This window comes from Cervus canadensis, chromosome 11 (genome assembly GCF_019320065.1).
Source record: "Cervus canadensis isolate Bull #8, Minnesota chromosome 11, ASM1932006v1, whole genome shotgun sequence".
Lineage (NCBI taxonomy): Eukaryota > Metazoa > Chordata > Mammalia > Artiodactyla > Cervidae > Cervus > Cervus canadensis.
The window spans coordinates 38454792-38471417 of record NC_057396.1 but is presented as its reverse complement, the minus strand read 5'-3'; the positions used below and the strand labels follow the sequence as shown (position 1 = coordinate 38471417).

At 41.7% G+C, this 16626-nt stretch overlaps 1 protein-coding gene and 1 non-coding gene across 2 annotated transcripts; both read right to left on the bottom strand.

Annotated features, from left to right (window-relative positions):
- Window positions 1–4713: 4713 nt before the first annotated feature.
- Window positions 4714–16399, bottom strand: EIF4G2 (eukaryotic translation initiation factor 4 gamma 2). Its single transcript, XM_043480789.1, has 24 exons — window positions 16351–16399; window positions 15990–16231; window positions 15697–15784; window positions 14509–14635; window positions 14125–14190; window positions 13366–13506; window positions 12724–12826; window positions 11913–12044; window positions 11761–11827; window positions 11316–11467; window positions 10840–10950; window positions 10596–10679; window positions 10409–10507; window positions 9975–10116; window positions 9732–9892; window positions 9232–9345; window positions 8512–8637; window positions 8243–8347; window positions 7940–8155; window positions 7602–7860; window positions 7090–7294; window positions 6725–6936; window positions 6516–6637; window positions 4714–5546 (listed from the first exon to the last, which is right to left on the bottom strand). The coding sequence occupies exons 1-24, from the start codon at window positions 16397–16399 to the stop codon at window positions 5481–5483; spliced, it is 3189 nt and encodes a 1062-aa protein (XP_043336724.1). The 3' UTR covers window positions 4714–5480.
- On the bottom strand, window positions 9029–9179 carry LOC122450697. Its single transcript, XR_006272194.1, has one exon. It is a non-coding gene; the product is annotated as a small nucleolar RNA SNORD97 (small nucleolar RNA).
- Window positions 16400–16626: the final 227 nt, after the last annotated feature.

The window sequence follows — 16626 nt, the reverse complement described above, 5'->3', positions numbered from 1 at the left end:
AGGCTCCTTCTCTGATACAGGACTGCCTACCTCCCCTTAGTCTATTCATTTTTAAAATTTTATTTTTGGCTACCCTGGGTCTTCCATGCTGCATGCGGGCTTTCTCTAGTTGCAGCAAGCGGGGGCTACTCTCTAGCTGCGGTGAGGACTTCTCCTTGTGGTGGCTTCTCTTGTGGAGCACAGGCTCTAGACCCAGGGGCTTCAGTAGCCGGCGACTCGCAGGCTCTCGAGTGCAGCCTCGGTAGTCGTGGCCCACGGGCTTAGTTGCCCCACAGCATGTGGGATTTTCCAGAATCAGGGATCAAACCCATGTCCCCTGCATTGACAGGTGGATTTTTATCCACTCTACTACCAGGGAAGTCCCCCATTCATTTTTAAACTTGGTTCTCTGTGCTTCCTGTGGATCCCTTGAGTTCTAATAAATTCCTTCTCTTCTTAGTTTGTCCATAATGTGTTTCTTTTTGCAACCAAGAACCCTGACGGGCACAAGCTCCTAACAGCCTAGGCAGAGAATGTCAAGTTTCCCAAATGTGGGAATTTTATGCTAATACCTGAAGGATGAATAAGATAGATGAAGGGGCACAAAGAGGTGGGCATAGCAGTGACAGCAACGTTCCAGGCAGAGGAAACAGCCTGTGCAAAGGCCGAGAAGGAAAATGAAGAGAATGCAAAAGGGGGCCAAAGGATGACTTGGAGCCTTGATTATTAGAAAATCTGAATTTTATTCTGAGGAAAACTAGGAGCTACTGGAGGGCAGAGGAAGGATCAGACTTTTACCAAAAGGCTGCTCTGAGGATAATGGACTAGAGAGCAAGATGAAGGGCAGGGAGACCATGTAGAAGCCTCTTGCAGCACTTCACCCATGAGATGATGGTGCTTGGACAAGGTTAGTGCAGCGAAGAAACAGGAAGTAAATGACTTCAAGAGCTGTAATGAAAGAGGGGCACATGGTGGGTGATTGGTCAAAACGAAGAAGGGGATAAAAAATGACTCAGATTTTTGGCTTGGATGGGGTATCACTGAGAGCCAGGAGAGAAGGAATTGTTCGTTTGAGGGAAAGTTTAGCGATGCACATGCTGTCTGAAGTGCTTGTGGTACACTCAGATAAAATGTCCAGAAGCTGGTTTGATGTTCTGGAAAGAGGTTTGGACTGAAGATACAGGCGTCGTCAACACATAGGTGGTAATCGGAGCTACTGGGGTGAGTTGGCAGTGTTCAGAGTGGAAAGCAGAACAGCAACACTGATGAACCAGGCTACAGAACAGCGCCTTTAAAGTAATTCATGTATGCTTATGTTAATAAGCATTTAAAATTGTAGAGGGTTTTCTATAAAGTTTAAGAAACTACTAAAAAATTTGAACTTGTTTATATAGATTTAAAATAGTGCTGTAAAACTGATGTCTAACATTAATTTGGGCTGAGTGACTTTTATTGATGATCTTCTCAGATGTTCTCTATTTTAATGGATCTACTGAAATTAGCACTTTGTATATTACAAAATAAGTCTACATTTGCTTACCTCTTAAAACCTTTTGCTGGCCTTTCTTGGTTGATGTGCTTACTAAATAGGAAGGATCACTGAGACCAGAGACCTGGGATATGGCTCATAAGAGGAGTTCCCTGGGTATATCCAAACATTTTTGGTTAAGGCTTGCCTTGTTCCAGAGCTTTGGTTTTTGCTTTAATTTGTTGAATGCATTTTCTGTACTGGTATCTTTAATATTTTTATTTACTGATCTATATCTTAAGCATATCACAGTATTGGTGTAAATAAAACTCTAATAGGACAATATAGAATAAAGGACATGTCAGTTACCCCCCCCCCCCAAAAAAAAAAAAGAAAAAGAAATAAAGGAGACCAAGGAAAAGCCTGAGAGGAAAATGATAGGAAAGAGAGCAGTCAACTGTTGAATGTTTTTGATGTCAAATAGGAAGACTGGGAAATGCCCATTGGACTGATCAGGTGATTGCAAGCTCAGGCGGGAAGCAGTTCTCATGTCGGAGAAAAGCTGCTGAGGTCATTGACATGTACACTGAAGGACTGCTGTGTGAGGTCCTCTGCTCCTGACTTCCACGTAACCACCTTACTGAGATCTTACGGCAACACTTAAGCATTAGTCTCATTTTCAACAGAAATCAAGATCCAAGTACTTTGCCTAGCTACATTGCTAGTGATAGGAACAACCCTAGATCTAGAACTCCATCCAGGCTGTGTTCTTTCCATTCCTCTCTCCGTCTGTGTCCAGATCCTGCCTATGTAGGATAATCGGTGATTTTGTTCAACAAATACTGAGATGCCTATGTGTGCTAAGGGTTAGTCGCTCAGTCCTGCCCGACTCTTTGCGACCCCATGGACTGCAGCCCACCAGGCTCCTCTGTCCATGGGATATTCCAGGCAAGAATGCTGGAGTGTGTTGCCATTTCCTTCTCCAGGTGATCTTCCCAACCCAGGGATCCAACCCGGGACTCCTGCACTGCAAGATTCTTTACCGACTGAGCTACAAAGGAAGCCCTATGTGTGCTAGGCACTAATAAATTCTGGGGATACAGCAGTGAGCCAGTCAAAAATGTCATGCTCTTCACATTCTGGAGATAGCCAATTGCAAATAAGCAGCATATCACAAAACAATGGGAGACATGGGAGATACCTATAGCAGGGAAGAAAGGAAGGGCATGCCCAAGATTATACTGAAGATAGACAGTGTGGCCCCTGTAAAATGATATTTGAGCCAAGACCTGACAGAAGAGAGCCATCACCCAGGTATCCACAGGGTAGCAGGAACAGAAAACCTCTGGGGCTTGGCACACCCCGGGAACCTCAAGGAGGCAGGGTAGTGGGAACAGAATGAGCAAGTCAGTGGCAGAAAACTAGACCAGAGAAATATGGTGTGGGTAGAGGCAGTAGGAGGGGACACTAAATTAGACCTGGGGCTGTGTACAACAATTTTAATTACTAATTTGAAATTCTAGGTGGGAAGTCACTTTGGTAGATTTTGTGCTAAGCAGTATTTTTCTTGAGAAGATTCCTCATCCTCTGGCTACTGCTTAAGAGACTAAAAGGAAAGTGAAAGCAGAGAATCCAGTTAAGGCTGGCACAGTATCCAGGTGAGAAATGAGAGCCACAGTGGAAGAGGTGTTACTAAATTTCTAATGTTTTGAAAGGAAAATCAACAAGATTTGATAATTGGACATTGGGTTTGACATCAGGCACTTGCCATTAGAGATTAAGAAAGAACAGAGCAAGAAGGAAGAGAGATGTTCTCAAGTTTCAAGAAATTGTTAAGTGCTGCCTATGGGATAATGAATATCTACTAGTTAATAGCTCTGGAGTTACTGGTGATCTCAACAAAGTTCTAGTGTAGGAATGAAGTGCAGCCTGTTAGCCAACAGGAAGAAAAGCAATCGACAAAATGAAGACAACCTGTCTTGCTGTATATAAAGGAACACCAAAGTTGGCTATGATGTGGAATCTTAGATGTTTAACTATTACATAGAACTATTTGTACACTGATACCATTGTCCTTGACACAAGAAACATGCAAATATTGTCATTCCGTAGCATGGCAGGTTGTAAAATGCCTATTTTTTTTTTTGCACAAGATGGGAATATTACTAAGAGGTATTTGTTCTGGAAAGCATCAGGGTGGGGAGGTATGAAAGTACCCTCTGACAAACTAATGCACACCAGGTTTAACTCTGGGACTTCTTTTGGCTCAATTCCCTAGCTGAATTGGAAGAATTCTGATTGTAAATGAAGCCAAGGCTCATAAGTTTCCCCCTTGGGGAGGCTTGAGTAGAGGTGCCAGGAATGCTAATTTTATCTACAGCCTAGTAAAGTCAGCTTCTTGATACTCCACTTAATTTTAACTTCATACTTAAAAATTATCTACCAGAAACTATGTTATAAAACTTCAATGAAGTCTGCTAGAATACAGGGAAGCGCTAGCTTCAGTTAGAGTAAGGTGCCAGTTTTAATGGTTACTGTGGGGTTTCAAGGAACTTTGGGAAGGACAATCAGTGAGAATGCATTCACCATGCACTTCAGTATGACGATGAAAAGATAGCAAGTTTGTTTTGTTGCTATGCATTAGTAATGTCCCTCCCAATTCAGACTTCTCAGCACTATCCTTGATTACAGTAACTATATATTGGTTACTTTCAGTGACCTGAAATAAAGAGGAACAACCTTCTTGAATTTCCTCATCAAAATTATGTATGTCTATGTATTTAAAGTTCCTAAGTAAAGACCTAGCTCAAAACAAAACCTGTCACTTTTCATAAACTTGTATGTACTACTTCAAAGTCTAGTCAAAGCTACGGTTTTTCCAGTAGTCACGTATGGATGTGAGCTGGACTATAAAGAAAACTGAGTGTTGAAGCATTGATGCTTTTGAACTGTGGTATTGGAGAAAAAGGCAATCAGTCCTGAATATTCCTCGGAAGGACTGATGCTAAAGCTGAAACTCCCAATACTTTGGCCACCTGATGCAAAGTGACTCCTTGGAAAAGACACTGATGCTAGGAAAGACTGAAGGCAGGAGAAGGGGATAACAGAAGATGAGATGGCTGGATGACATCACCGACGGACATGAGTTTGAGCAAGCTTTGGTAGTTGGTGATGGACAGCGACGCCTGGTGTGCTTCAGTCCACAGGGTCAACAGAGTTGGGCATGACTGAGTAACTGAACTGAACTAAAAAGTCACACAACTATATCAAGTATCACAATGTTTATTGATAGATACAAGTATATAAAATCAGGGCATGAACATGACTTGATAAATTAAGTAGACTTAATTTCAATACTATAATAAGAGGGACCAATTCAAATTCTCACCATTTGTTTCACACCCACAAAGACCACTTCAAGGGCATTTACGATCTCTCAAAACTGATCAGTTTTGTGCAAGTAAACCATGTTTCTTTTAAAAAGACTTGTGCACTTGCCCAGGCTCAAGGATATTAAAATCTAGCACATAAAGCCCATTACTAGAGGTAGAAATACAGGCAATATACTATTATGGCAACAACCATCAATTACAGTTAAGAATTTTTCTGTAACAACCAAATGGATAATCAAATATTGCAACAACTCAAGTATTACTGAACAAAGTGCATTTCTACAGTATTCAGTGTTGCTATTCAGTTTTCTAACTTAAAACAGCCTATGATAACTGGCAGCAAAGACGATCCTTGCAATAGACTGCCTCTGCTTGAGAACTTATGATGTAATTATTGCATGCTGCTAATATACTATCTAAACATTAAAGATACTCCTAAAATATTTGATGGTAGACTATGATTAAGACATTACACTACAAAAAAAAAAACCTTATGCAGAAGGAAATCCTAACTGACGTGCTTCTGCTTTTAAATATTGTGAAAACATTACAGTGGAGTGAATTTTCGCAGTGGTTAGGTCATAGCAGTTACATCATAGCAACAGTATGTTTTGCACAATTTAAGGCTTTGGCTGGTTCTTTTAGTCAGCTTCTTCCTCTGATTCTTCTTCTTCAGCAGTTTCTAGCCAGGTTAGCCACTGATTCACCTATAATTTGTAATTTAACAAAGTAAGTAGTACTTAGAAAATACAGAATAGTAGTATTCCCAATCAACCAACCAACTGCCCCCAGAACAAAAGTTCCAGACAGTACCACATATCCTGTAATTGCAAGCAGTGTTCAGAACCTAACATACAAGCAAGCTGTTTAGGGCTTCCCTAATGGCTCAGGGGTAAAGAATTGCCTGTCAATGTAGAAGCAGATTTGATCCCTGGGTAGAGAAGATCTCCTGGGGGAGAAAATGGCAACCCGCTTCAGTAATCCTGCCTGGAGAATTCCATGGCCAGAGGAGTCTGGTGGGCTACATATAGTCCATGGGGTCACAAAGAGTCAGACACAACTGAGCGATAAACAATTAACACAAGCTGTTTATGGCTAGTTAACTTGGTGTCAACTCTTTGACACCACTCCCATCACACTTCAGAACTGTTTTAATATGGGACAGTGGCTCATCCCAAACTTACATGTTAGCAATGTTGGGGAGCAAGAAGGGGGACAAAGATGATTCCCAAAGAGTAATTTCTAGTCCCACCCAGAACTTTAGGACCAGATTCCCCAAGGATAAGACTAAGGACAAACGCTGTGACGGTGATTCTCCTGAAGCTAGCTTAAGAACCTCAGGAGTAAAGACTACTACAGACTAGCATTTCTCAAAGCCTGGCCCCTGGGAAAAGTAGTATGACAATCTCCTGAGTTGTATACCACACACAGACCTAAGTCAGAATGTCTACAATCAGACCTGAAACTTCCTTTGAAAGTTACTTTCCAGGTGACTGATATATGCTGTGGAATCCCCTGACATTAAAAATTTTCCTCAGGGTCAGAATTCACTTTTAAGTTATAAAGTCATGGTATGCAATATTACCAGGGCTATTTTGCTTATATTTCACTTTTAAAAAGTTTCATTAAACTAATACCAAGTAAAATGGAAAAAGCACAACAAATTTCTCTATTACCTGGAACAAAGCCTTGCCTTTCCCTGGAAACTCTTGGGTTATATCTTCTTTCCAAGCCAAGAAAGCTTCTTCTTCAATAATTTCCATGTCATAGAAGTGAACAAAAAAGCGGAGTAACATGCCTAGAAGACAAAATGTAACCCCATTATTTAGTGTGTTTAAGAACTGCCCATCCATTTGTCGTAATTATGCTGCTAGTCCTCTCTCACCTTTTGGGAAGTTGCTGTTGTAGCAGTGCACCTGAAGAGCATAGAGGGCACTAACTTGTAGATCAACATGATCATGAAGGAATTTCTGCATTACTGGCTTGAAGGAAAGAAGCAGTTGTTTTTCCTGCTCTAACTGCTCTTTGGAAGGAGCAGAGGAAGAATCTGTTTCATCACTGGGTGGGTTTACTTCACTAGAAATGTACTGTAAGAAGCTGCACAGAAAAAAATCTTGTTACAACCTCCAAATGAAAAATTTCTAATTCAAGAAACAGATAATTCTCAACCCTTTGCCTTGTAGACTTTCTTCCTAGTAAACTCAACACAGGCTGTTTTCGATGTAGAAAAGCACAACTTTGTGATCTTACCTAGTCATTAAGATGTTCACAAATCCTTTATCTACATGAAGTTTGGGAGAGATGTTATCTTTAATCCATTTATATATGGTTTGAGGGGATGGATCCAACTTTATTTGCTTTAACAGTTCCTTCTCCAATTTGAGAAGTGGGAATAAGAAACTCAGTCCCTTTCCTTCCAAGATCTCCAACATGCGGTCCTTATTTTGATCAATTTCTGAAGAGACAAAGCCATTCCCATCATCAGGTAGTTCATTTACTCAGTTGGTCTATTAAAACTGCTTTACAAACAATTTTCCAAACGCACAAGATTTATATAAAAGAACTGAGCAAAGGAAACTTTGTATTTGGACCAAATGAAAATAGTTACATCATAATAACTTTTTTATAAAGGTGAAGTCTATCTGTGCTAATGTTTATTGTTATCCAGACGGGAAAATCACACTGACCTATTATATAAATTCACTCAAAGTACTAAGGACTTTTAGATCTATTAAAAACAAAATTCCCCAGCATTCTCTTACCTGGGAGCATTTTCTGCATATTGACCTTGCTTTGTTGGAAAAGCTCTGTTAACCATTCTCGATCTTGTAATTTAGCTAATTGCTGAAGACAAAGTAAGAAGAGAGGAAAATGGGTGCCACTTTCCAGTGGTTGAGCTAGTTCTGAAATGCTCACCAGCTCCGAAATGATAGCACGAGCTGCAAACTGTGCTAAATATGATTTCACCAAGGGGATGTCAACCTCCAGTTTGGGGCACTGGTCCAATACATTCAGGAAAGCCTGAAAGGAATATAGTTCATAGTCAGTTCATAGTCAGTTCAAATCTGAAGAGTTCTTAAAGAATCAGAAAGTGTTCTACCTGCATGAAGTTGTCACTTGTGGCTATCCCTTCCTGTTTGAGTAAACTGATCAAAGAACTTGCTTTTTCTTTATCTTCATCACTTCTGTCCAGTGACAGGATGATTACTTTGCTTAACATCTCAGGAAGGAAGTGTTTAGGAGCTCTCATCTCTCTTACACCATTGACAGCTTCATTTGCATTTCCACTATTCAGGTATTCAGTTACAACAGTTTCCTGAAAAGAATGAAGGCCAAGTATCTTTAGTTTTTCTGCCTCAAATACACTCCCATGAGCTAAACGATGAGATTATTTGAGACTTACGGTTAGTTTAAGCAGTTCTTCCTTTGATGGTGGTGGCTTTTTACTGGTCTTGGCAGGCTTTTCCTGGATAAGTGGTGGATTAGTTTTGAGACCAAGCTGAGGTGTCTAAGAGAACAGTAAAATGACTAAGTATAAATGTTTAATAACTTTTCCATCGTTTAAAAAAAAAAATGCTTATGAAGTTGAGAGCAAACATTAAAAAGCAGTCTTCAGACATCTTCAAAAGATACTGGAACAACTGAAAATGTCATACTACATACATCCCATACCTGTCCCAGAGGTGGCGTTTGAGTGCGTGGTGGTTGTGCACTAGGAGGAATCATAGTTATCTGGGGCTGAAGCTTTGGCACTTGATTTTTATTCATTAGGAAAGACTGAGCAGGCCTCAAGCTAATCTAGAATCAAAAACAAAGCAAAACAGATATCCAAGTTAACAAGCAGCAAACTAACATTAATTGCAATGCTGCAACATCCTAAAGTTAATTCATCATATACAAACATGATGGAACCTATGTCAGAAATCTGAGTTAAATAACTAAAAATGTTAGTTATAATATTTATAGGAAGAAAACTAAAGATCTGATCCAGACAAAAATACAACATGGCTATAAATATTGTATTTATACCACAACTCTCCAAGGATTAGCATCACTAAAACATGAAAATAAAAACCAAAAAATTTAATTAAGAGCTTAAAAAACATTTTACTTTATCCTGAGTCATTCTATTTGCAGGGAAGTCACAATCAAAATCTTGACAACCATTTTCCTTTCTCTAACTGAAGACTTGCCCTCATATCTCATAATCTTCGCTCATAGGACGCTGGACATTCAAAGAAAGAAAAAGTAGTACAGAAGAGAGAGAAAGAAGGTAAAGATAAAGAATTCCAGCATTAAGTCCTCTTAATAATGCGTCTTTTTTTATAATCATCGGGCAAGAGATTTCTGAATTGACAAACTATGGTATATAAATAACATAGGCAAATGTACCTCATCTGCATTAAGCTGTCCTTTCTTAGAAAACCGAGGTGGCATATCCTTCGACTGTCCTTGCAGCTGGGATAAGAGTCCCTGACTCTGGTTATGGTAGAGCTGGCTTAGCCCCTATTTCAGAAAGAGAAAGAAAGTCTAGATAAAAAGGGGTTCACAAATTATGGTAATCAAGTACCAAAGTGATGAGGCCAAGCCACAAGAAAGCTTAACTGCATTTGCCCAGAGAAAGTAAAAGATGAAACAGAAGAATAAAATTCTAACCTACCTGTCAAATAAACTGATGTGATTTTACTAATACTTTACTAATCTTAAGAATAATTATTTCACCCAGTTTGAAATAACTGTCACAGATATAAATTTGGTTTAGAAAAACACTCTTTTTAGGTCTTCTAAAACTATTTACACTTTAAAAAAAAAAAAAAAAAACCCCAAAACTAATTATATGTATTCCAAAATTTAATTACTTGTTGCCTAAACATCCTTAAATGTATTCTTACCTGGCTTTTCATAAACTTGCCTCCCATCTCCCCAAACTGCGACTGTGTGGGAGGCATGATGTGTCCCCCATGGCCATTGAAGAGCTGATTTGAACGATGGCGCCCCATGGTGGGCGAAAATCTATCCTGGATAACTCCTGGACCAGTACCAATTCCGCTTCCTTAAAATACAGACACGAAGAACTCTTTAATAACTGTTACTCATTATTTAATGCAATCAAACCATCTTTTGTTCAAAATCACCTGGCATTTGTCCAAACATATCAGCAAGTCCTCCAAGTGGGTCCCTATCCATTTTCATCCTGGGTGGCATAAACGGTCCCTCCAGAAAGAAGTCACTTCTCATCCCTTGAGCCATAGGAGCAGGAATAAACACTCCTAGATCCTTCAGAAATAAAGTGAATAAACACTTACTTCTAGACACTATTTTAATATAAAGTGAAAATTCTTACAGCGGGAAAATCAGAAATACTTCTCTGGATGAGTGCCATTGATGTATTCTCTATAAACAACTTGTTCTCAAAAGAGAATACAAAACACCAAAAACATTAAGCTCTACTGGTAAGACAAGACAGTCTAAAAAAAAAAGATTTTTTTTAAAAGATGTTTTAGTAAGGTTTTTGTGCCATTATAAACATAAAACCCACTTACTGATTAAAAAGCAAAGCAAAACTTACTTTTACTGCATCTTGACGGATTTGATTGATCGTCTTTGGTCCATTGTCAAGAAAAGCTTTGCGAGGAACCCAATGGTGTTCTCGCAACTCTACGGTATCCTTTAATATAAAAAGTTTTTAATAAATATAATTTCAATACTCCTAAACAAAGTTAGCTTACCAACACACCTAAAGAAAACAGTTTTACCTGCAGCAGGAAACGAATCCTCGCCGGCAATTCCTTACTTAACATCAAGGAGCACATTCGGGCAAAGTACTGATCCATTAAGGACTAAAAGAGAAAAATAAAAATGTATACTGTTTAATAAGACTTCTAGATATTATCAAAGTTAATGACTAGAGGCAATCATCTATATCACCAAAGTACGCTGTTTGATTTTAATATAACTATGCCAAACTAGTTACACCATTTCTGTCAGCAACATACATACCTTGGCTCGTTCATGGTCTAACCTAGGTCCCACTGTCCTCATTATCTGACAGAGGCACTCCAAATCCTCTCCCATATCTTTGAGTTGGACTCTCTTCTTTTTTTCCAAAAGCTACCAAAAGAAATAAATGTCATGTTGTTCACAAATTCTTCTTGGTTTAGATGTAGCACTTTCCGTAAGTTTCCACTAACTCATGCAGTTCCTAGTGTCTAGCATACTATTCTTATCTGGTTTCTGTTCAAGAAATTTCTCCAAATTGAGCAATTTAAACCTAAGTAGGCAATCAGTTCTATCCCTATCTTGCAAACTACACTGCATACTTCCATATTTACAACATTTAAATAGCAGTTTTGCCAGATGTAAAATATTTAACTAGCACACCAAGTCTCAGATGGCAAAGTTCTAATTGACTAGTTTCTCCCCAAAATGATGTATATGGTGATTAATGAAAGCTTAAATTCACAATCATTACTTACTGTTTTGATGCACTTATGAAGGATAGATTCATGAATAAGATCAAGCTTTCCAAGTTCTCCAATGAATTTGATGTTCCCCAACATCTTGATCTTGGCAATAGCTCTCTGTTCCTCCTCCTCAGGGAGGAGGGGATTTTCACGCTTATCATAGACTAAAAAACAAAAGAATAAAATCAACAGTCAGAATTAAGTTGAATATATACATTACTGTATATTAGTCACTCTGACATGTCCTACTCTTTGCGACTGCACAGACTATAGCCTGCCAGGCTCCTCTGTCCATGGGATTCTCCAGGCAAGAATACTAGAGTAGGTCACCATTCCCTTCTCCAGGGATCTTCCCAACCCAGGAATCGGACCCAGGTCTTCTGCACTGCAGCAGATTCTGTACCATCTGAGCCACCAGGGAAGTCCTACACAGTACTACTGAGTATTAAATTCTCACCATCAACATTTCTGGTTCGGTTTTCAAATTCATCTTGTAATTTGGAAATTAGGAGGCGTCTGAATGTCTAGAAGAAATAAGACATTTGTCAGGGTTTGCTAATAAAACCTTTCAAAGCAACTTAAAATAAGCAAGCACACACAACCACTTACTGTGCTTTGCTTCTGTCCTGGTTGACCCTCTGCTGCTGGGCCATCAAAGTTTGGTGCATCTTCTGCCAATCGCAGACATAGCTGAGCATACAGTGAGCTATACTTTGGCTCTTCTAGGGCTTTGTCCACAATCTACAGAAAATATGCCATTAAAAAAAATTAAATATGACAACTTTGGAAAAAACCTTTCTTTATAACTTAATACTTCCTTGCAGTCTTAAGGATCTTGAATCACACAACAAATTTCTGACAAACTCCCCATACAAATGCCTCACTGGTAACTTGGAAATAAGCAACATCTCTTTTGTAAGGCTTCTTACATGAACTTAAGATGGGGCATGTAAAGTGCCCAGCACACAGGCTGGATAAGTACTTAAAATGTTAGCTATAAAGTGTACCAAAAAAGTCTAATTACATAATATCCCAAACTAGTAAAACCCTCTCCCCTTTGAGGAGTTGAAATTACCCTGGAAAAATGGAATCACCATAAAACTAACCTATTTCCAAAACACGGTATTTTTCACAAAACGAAAAACAAAGCAACCCCCAGCCCCCAAAAGCCTGATAACCCAGTTAACCCAAGCACAGTATATACCATTTCAAATTGACCTCTTAAGTCTGATACCATCAAAGGTAATTAAAAAAATAAATCACCAGTGTTCAAACATACATACACTTAACTCACACCTCAGTTTTAGAAGCAACAATGAAGTGTACAAAAACAAAAGCAAACAACAAAAAACCACTCAAAACCCAACCTGGGCTAAAAGTATTTTCCACTTCCTTTCAGTTAAGCCAACATTTAACTTACCAGCAGTATGACCCCTTTAAGGATGAGTTTAGACTCTACACCCACATTGAGGAGCTCAAGGCATAGCTTGTCAAACTTCTCAGGAGTAAGCTTATTTAATATGCTACAAAAAAGGATCAGACTAGGTATCAGCAAAATACAAAATTATAGAGTTAAAAAATAACCTTTAAATTATGCTTTTCCCCTTGCATCACTGTCCCCTTTAACATCAAGACATTTTTCTTACCCATCTAACCAAAGCAATGTTGAAATAAACCTACTTAAGACATACCTATCTAACTGGTGGGGGTTCCCAGCTACTGGACAAGAAAATCTCATTCTGAAAACCCAGATCAAGAGCCTCCCTCCTTAATATCAAGGCTAGATACAGGAGCTACACTGTTCTATTTTGGCATCACTGGCTTACACACCAGGTACAGGATATGTCAGCACAATAGGCATCTGCATTTTAATCTAATGACCGAAAGCAACTAACTGAGCCCCAAACACTGATGTGCTGATTTTCAGCTTAAAACTGTCAACATTGGCATTCACTTAAGAGTATGAACATTGTCTGTTAAGTAATATAGCATACACACAAGAGAAGCAGTTAATCCAGTCTCCCCTCCTTTTAAAAGACAAAAACAGATCTAATAAACTTACCCTCTTACTTTCCTGAAGATTGCATCATGTCGTTCTTTTTCATTTGCGGAGTTGTTTGCTGCGGAGTTGTCATCTCGTCTAGTGCTTCGTGCAGGAATCCATTTCTGAGCGTTTTGCCCTGGGGTTTTCCCCAGGAACTCGCTAGTAAAAATTAAGAGTTAAAATAAGACAACTTGAGCACAGCATCCAGTCACATATCAAGGATCATACGATCAAAAATCCTTCTAAATAGAAAAACAAGTTTAGGTTTTCTCAGCTCCCTTACAACTAAGCAAGTCTCAACCAGTGCATCAGAATAACCTGAAGAACTTGTTAAAGACACCCAGGCCCACCCCAGTCTCTGCTCTAGTGGCTCAGGGGTAAGGCCTGATTAATTCGCATCTCTAGTAAGCTCACAGGTGATGCCAGTGATGCTGGTCCAAGATCTACATCGTGAAAACCAACATTTTCTAATGTCTCATGACCATGTTACACACTTACAGATTTATTACTATAATTTCGTAGGAACGTTTGAAGAAATAACATCAGTGAAAATAATCTAAAGAGTAAGAGAATAAACGAGCAGTTTGAGAGCCTCAACTCTTACTAGATGATTTGGCTAAAGAATAATCAAGAACTGATATTCTATATTTAGAATAGCAGAAATCAAGCCCATTAAGATTAGGATTCCTGATGTCTTATTAACTATATACTATAATGTTAAAAAGACCATTAACCTCAATCTGTTATATAAGTCACTCTTTTCACTGTTTACTATACCTGTTGCCAGCAGTCTTGGGATAGTGCTGAGGTGCACCCCTACTTCCTCCTCCGCCCGAAGAAGCACTATTTAAAACAAAGACATTTTTTTTTTTAAAGAAGTACACCCCAAGTATGTTTCACTCAAAACAGATATAGGACCTCTTTAATTACTCTGCATTACAGTAAGTACATCACAGATGAAGAATGAACTTAGGCCCAATGGAAAACCAAGTAATTACATTTATTCTTCAGATAGCAAACAGAAAACAGTGGAAATTTAAGGGCTTTGAAGAAATGTACATGCACATTATAAATTAATCCTGCAGCACAATTAAGTCAGAACTATTTGGTGTGGTTAATTCTTTCGGTCCTAATAATTGCCAAAACAAAATCTACACATACCTGAAACGAGAAGCACCCCCTTCTGCGATCGCACTCTCCACTTTGGCGGCTTGACAACGAAGAATCTTCAAAAGAATAATATTAATGGATGGGGTGGGGAGGGAAGAGGATGGGAGAAATGAAAAACCTAGAATGAGAAAAAGTACCAAAATTAGTCACCGCTAACATACAAATCTGTAAACAGTCCTTCAGTTACAATGTATTTCAGCCTGACACTGCAGTTGATTGAACTTACACTGCATTGCAGGTCTCGTAAGACTAAAATAGAACGTACTCAAAACACAAATGAACAGTAAAATTTTGTTGGTCACTTGGCAATTCACTTGTGTTCAAGGACGCAGGCAAGTGCCTACATAGGAATAGAATCAATCTTCGAAAAAGCCACATTCTCCCTCCTTTACAGCTGAGTACGGAGACCAACAGTGGAAAAATCTTGTTAGCAAACGGGCACACCATGTGAAAACGTTGTAATAGATTTTACTGCCTCAACGACGAGCAACACTGAGTAAGGGGTAACCGAGGACGGCTTTTCCTCACTGTCCACCCCTTAACTGGGCGCAGAGGGCCTGAGGGGAGACGTGAGGCGCACAGCGGCTGACCCAAGGCAAGCGGAAGACCAGGGCCACAACATGGCAGCAGGAACCTCCGCCCCATTTTCCCCTTCCTGGGAACAAAAGAGCAGTGGATTCCTCCCACCCAGGCCCGAGTTAGGGAAGTGCTTCCGACAGCCTCCTAGCGTAGCCGCCGGGGGCAAGCCTCGGGGAGGAGCGGAGGCCGCCCCCGCGGCCAGGCGCCCGGCTCTTTGTTCTTGGGCAGAAAAGCGGCCTCCTTCTCACCCGCCGCCGCCTCCAGTGGCCCCCTCCCACCCATAAATCCCCGAGGGACTGACAGCCACCTCGCCGCTCCCTGCCCAATCGACAAAAGCTCAGAAACCCTCATTTCCCTCCCTTCTCCCGTCGCAGGCGGGGCTCGCCGGGTAGGCCCTTCGCTCCCCCACCAAGGGCAGCCCCACCGCTCCCCGCCGGCCCCGGCTCCACACACTTCCTCCCCGCCGGAGGCCGGGGTCCGGGACTCCTCCGCCTCGGCTGGTCCCGCGCCAACGGCCGGGCCCCCCCGCGCCGGTCCGCGTCCCTCCCCGCCCCGCGCGCCTCCCGGCCACGCTCTCTCCACGTCCGAGCACACCCGCACCTTGGCCCGTCCCGGCCCGGGCCCCGCGGAGGACGGCCGCCAACAGCCACGAAGACAGCCGTAGACCACCAAGGCTGCCGACTTCCTCCTACTCCGGCAACGAAGGGAAGGGAGAATAAAGACGAGGAATTTCCAGGTGCCAGAAGCCCGGTGGAAACGCTAGAAGAGGGTCGCCCCGCCCGGCTCCGCCTGCGGCCGCCATTTTGTACCGCTCAGAAAGAAGCGGCCAGGGACGGCGGCCATTTTAGAGCGCTCCACTCGGCGGCGGCAGCGGCGGCGGTAGCTCCACTCACCTTCACCGAGAACTCAGCAGCTGCCACCGCAGCTGCCTCCTCAGGATCCGGTCGTCGGGGACGGGGAAGGGAGGGGGGAAGGGGAACGGAAAACAAAAAAGGGGGAGGGAAGGGGGAGGAAGGAGTCGGAACCGGCTTGAAACAGCTCAGAAGAGTCGCTGCTGCAGCCACCACCCGATACTCGCCGCCACCTCCATAGAGCTCCGACTCGCTGCTGGCGCTGAGGCGTGTCTGAAGCCGAACTTATCACTCTAGGGCAGCCGAACCCACCAGAGCCGCCCCGAATGGCTCCTTCGCCACCCAATCAGCGGCCTGGCTGCTGCCTGCCGCCAATCGGCGCAGGGCGACGGGGAGGAGCCACAGGGCCAAGCTCGGTTGCGGCGCAGCCCCGCCGCAGTGCGCAAAGCCATATTCGCGAAGGCTCTGAGACCAAGCCAGTGGCGTAAGGGGAGCTGGGGACGGTCGAGATGCCGCTCTCGCTTGCGTAAAGTCGTAGAATCCTCTGAGTGCGTTGGTGTGGCTGCCTCGTCTTCCTCCTGTCTCTTTGTTCCCGGGATCCGTACCCCGTGTTCGCGATATGCAGCCCTCAGCTCCTCCGCCTTGTTTTCTCACCGGGCATGTGGGAAGGAAACTCGCC

Coding starts and splice junctions, on each gene's coding strand:
- EIF4G2 (XM_043480789.1), bottom strand. CDS start 16,399: ATGGCTTTGCGCACTGCGGCGGGGCTGCGCCGCAACCGAGCTTGGCCC. Junction 15,785..15,989: donor CTGCTGAGTTCTCGGTGAAG/GTGAGTGGAGCT, acceptor TTGCCGGAGTAG/GAGGAAGTCGGCAGCCTTGG. Junction 5,547..6,515: donor AAGGCAAGGCTTTGTTCCAG/GTAATAGAGAAA, acceptor TACAAATTATAG/GTGAATCAGTGGCTAACCTG.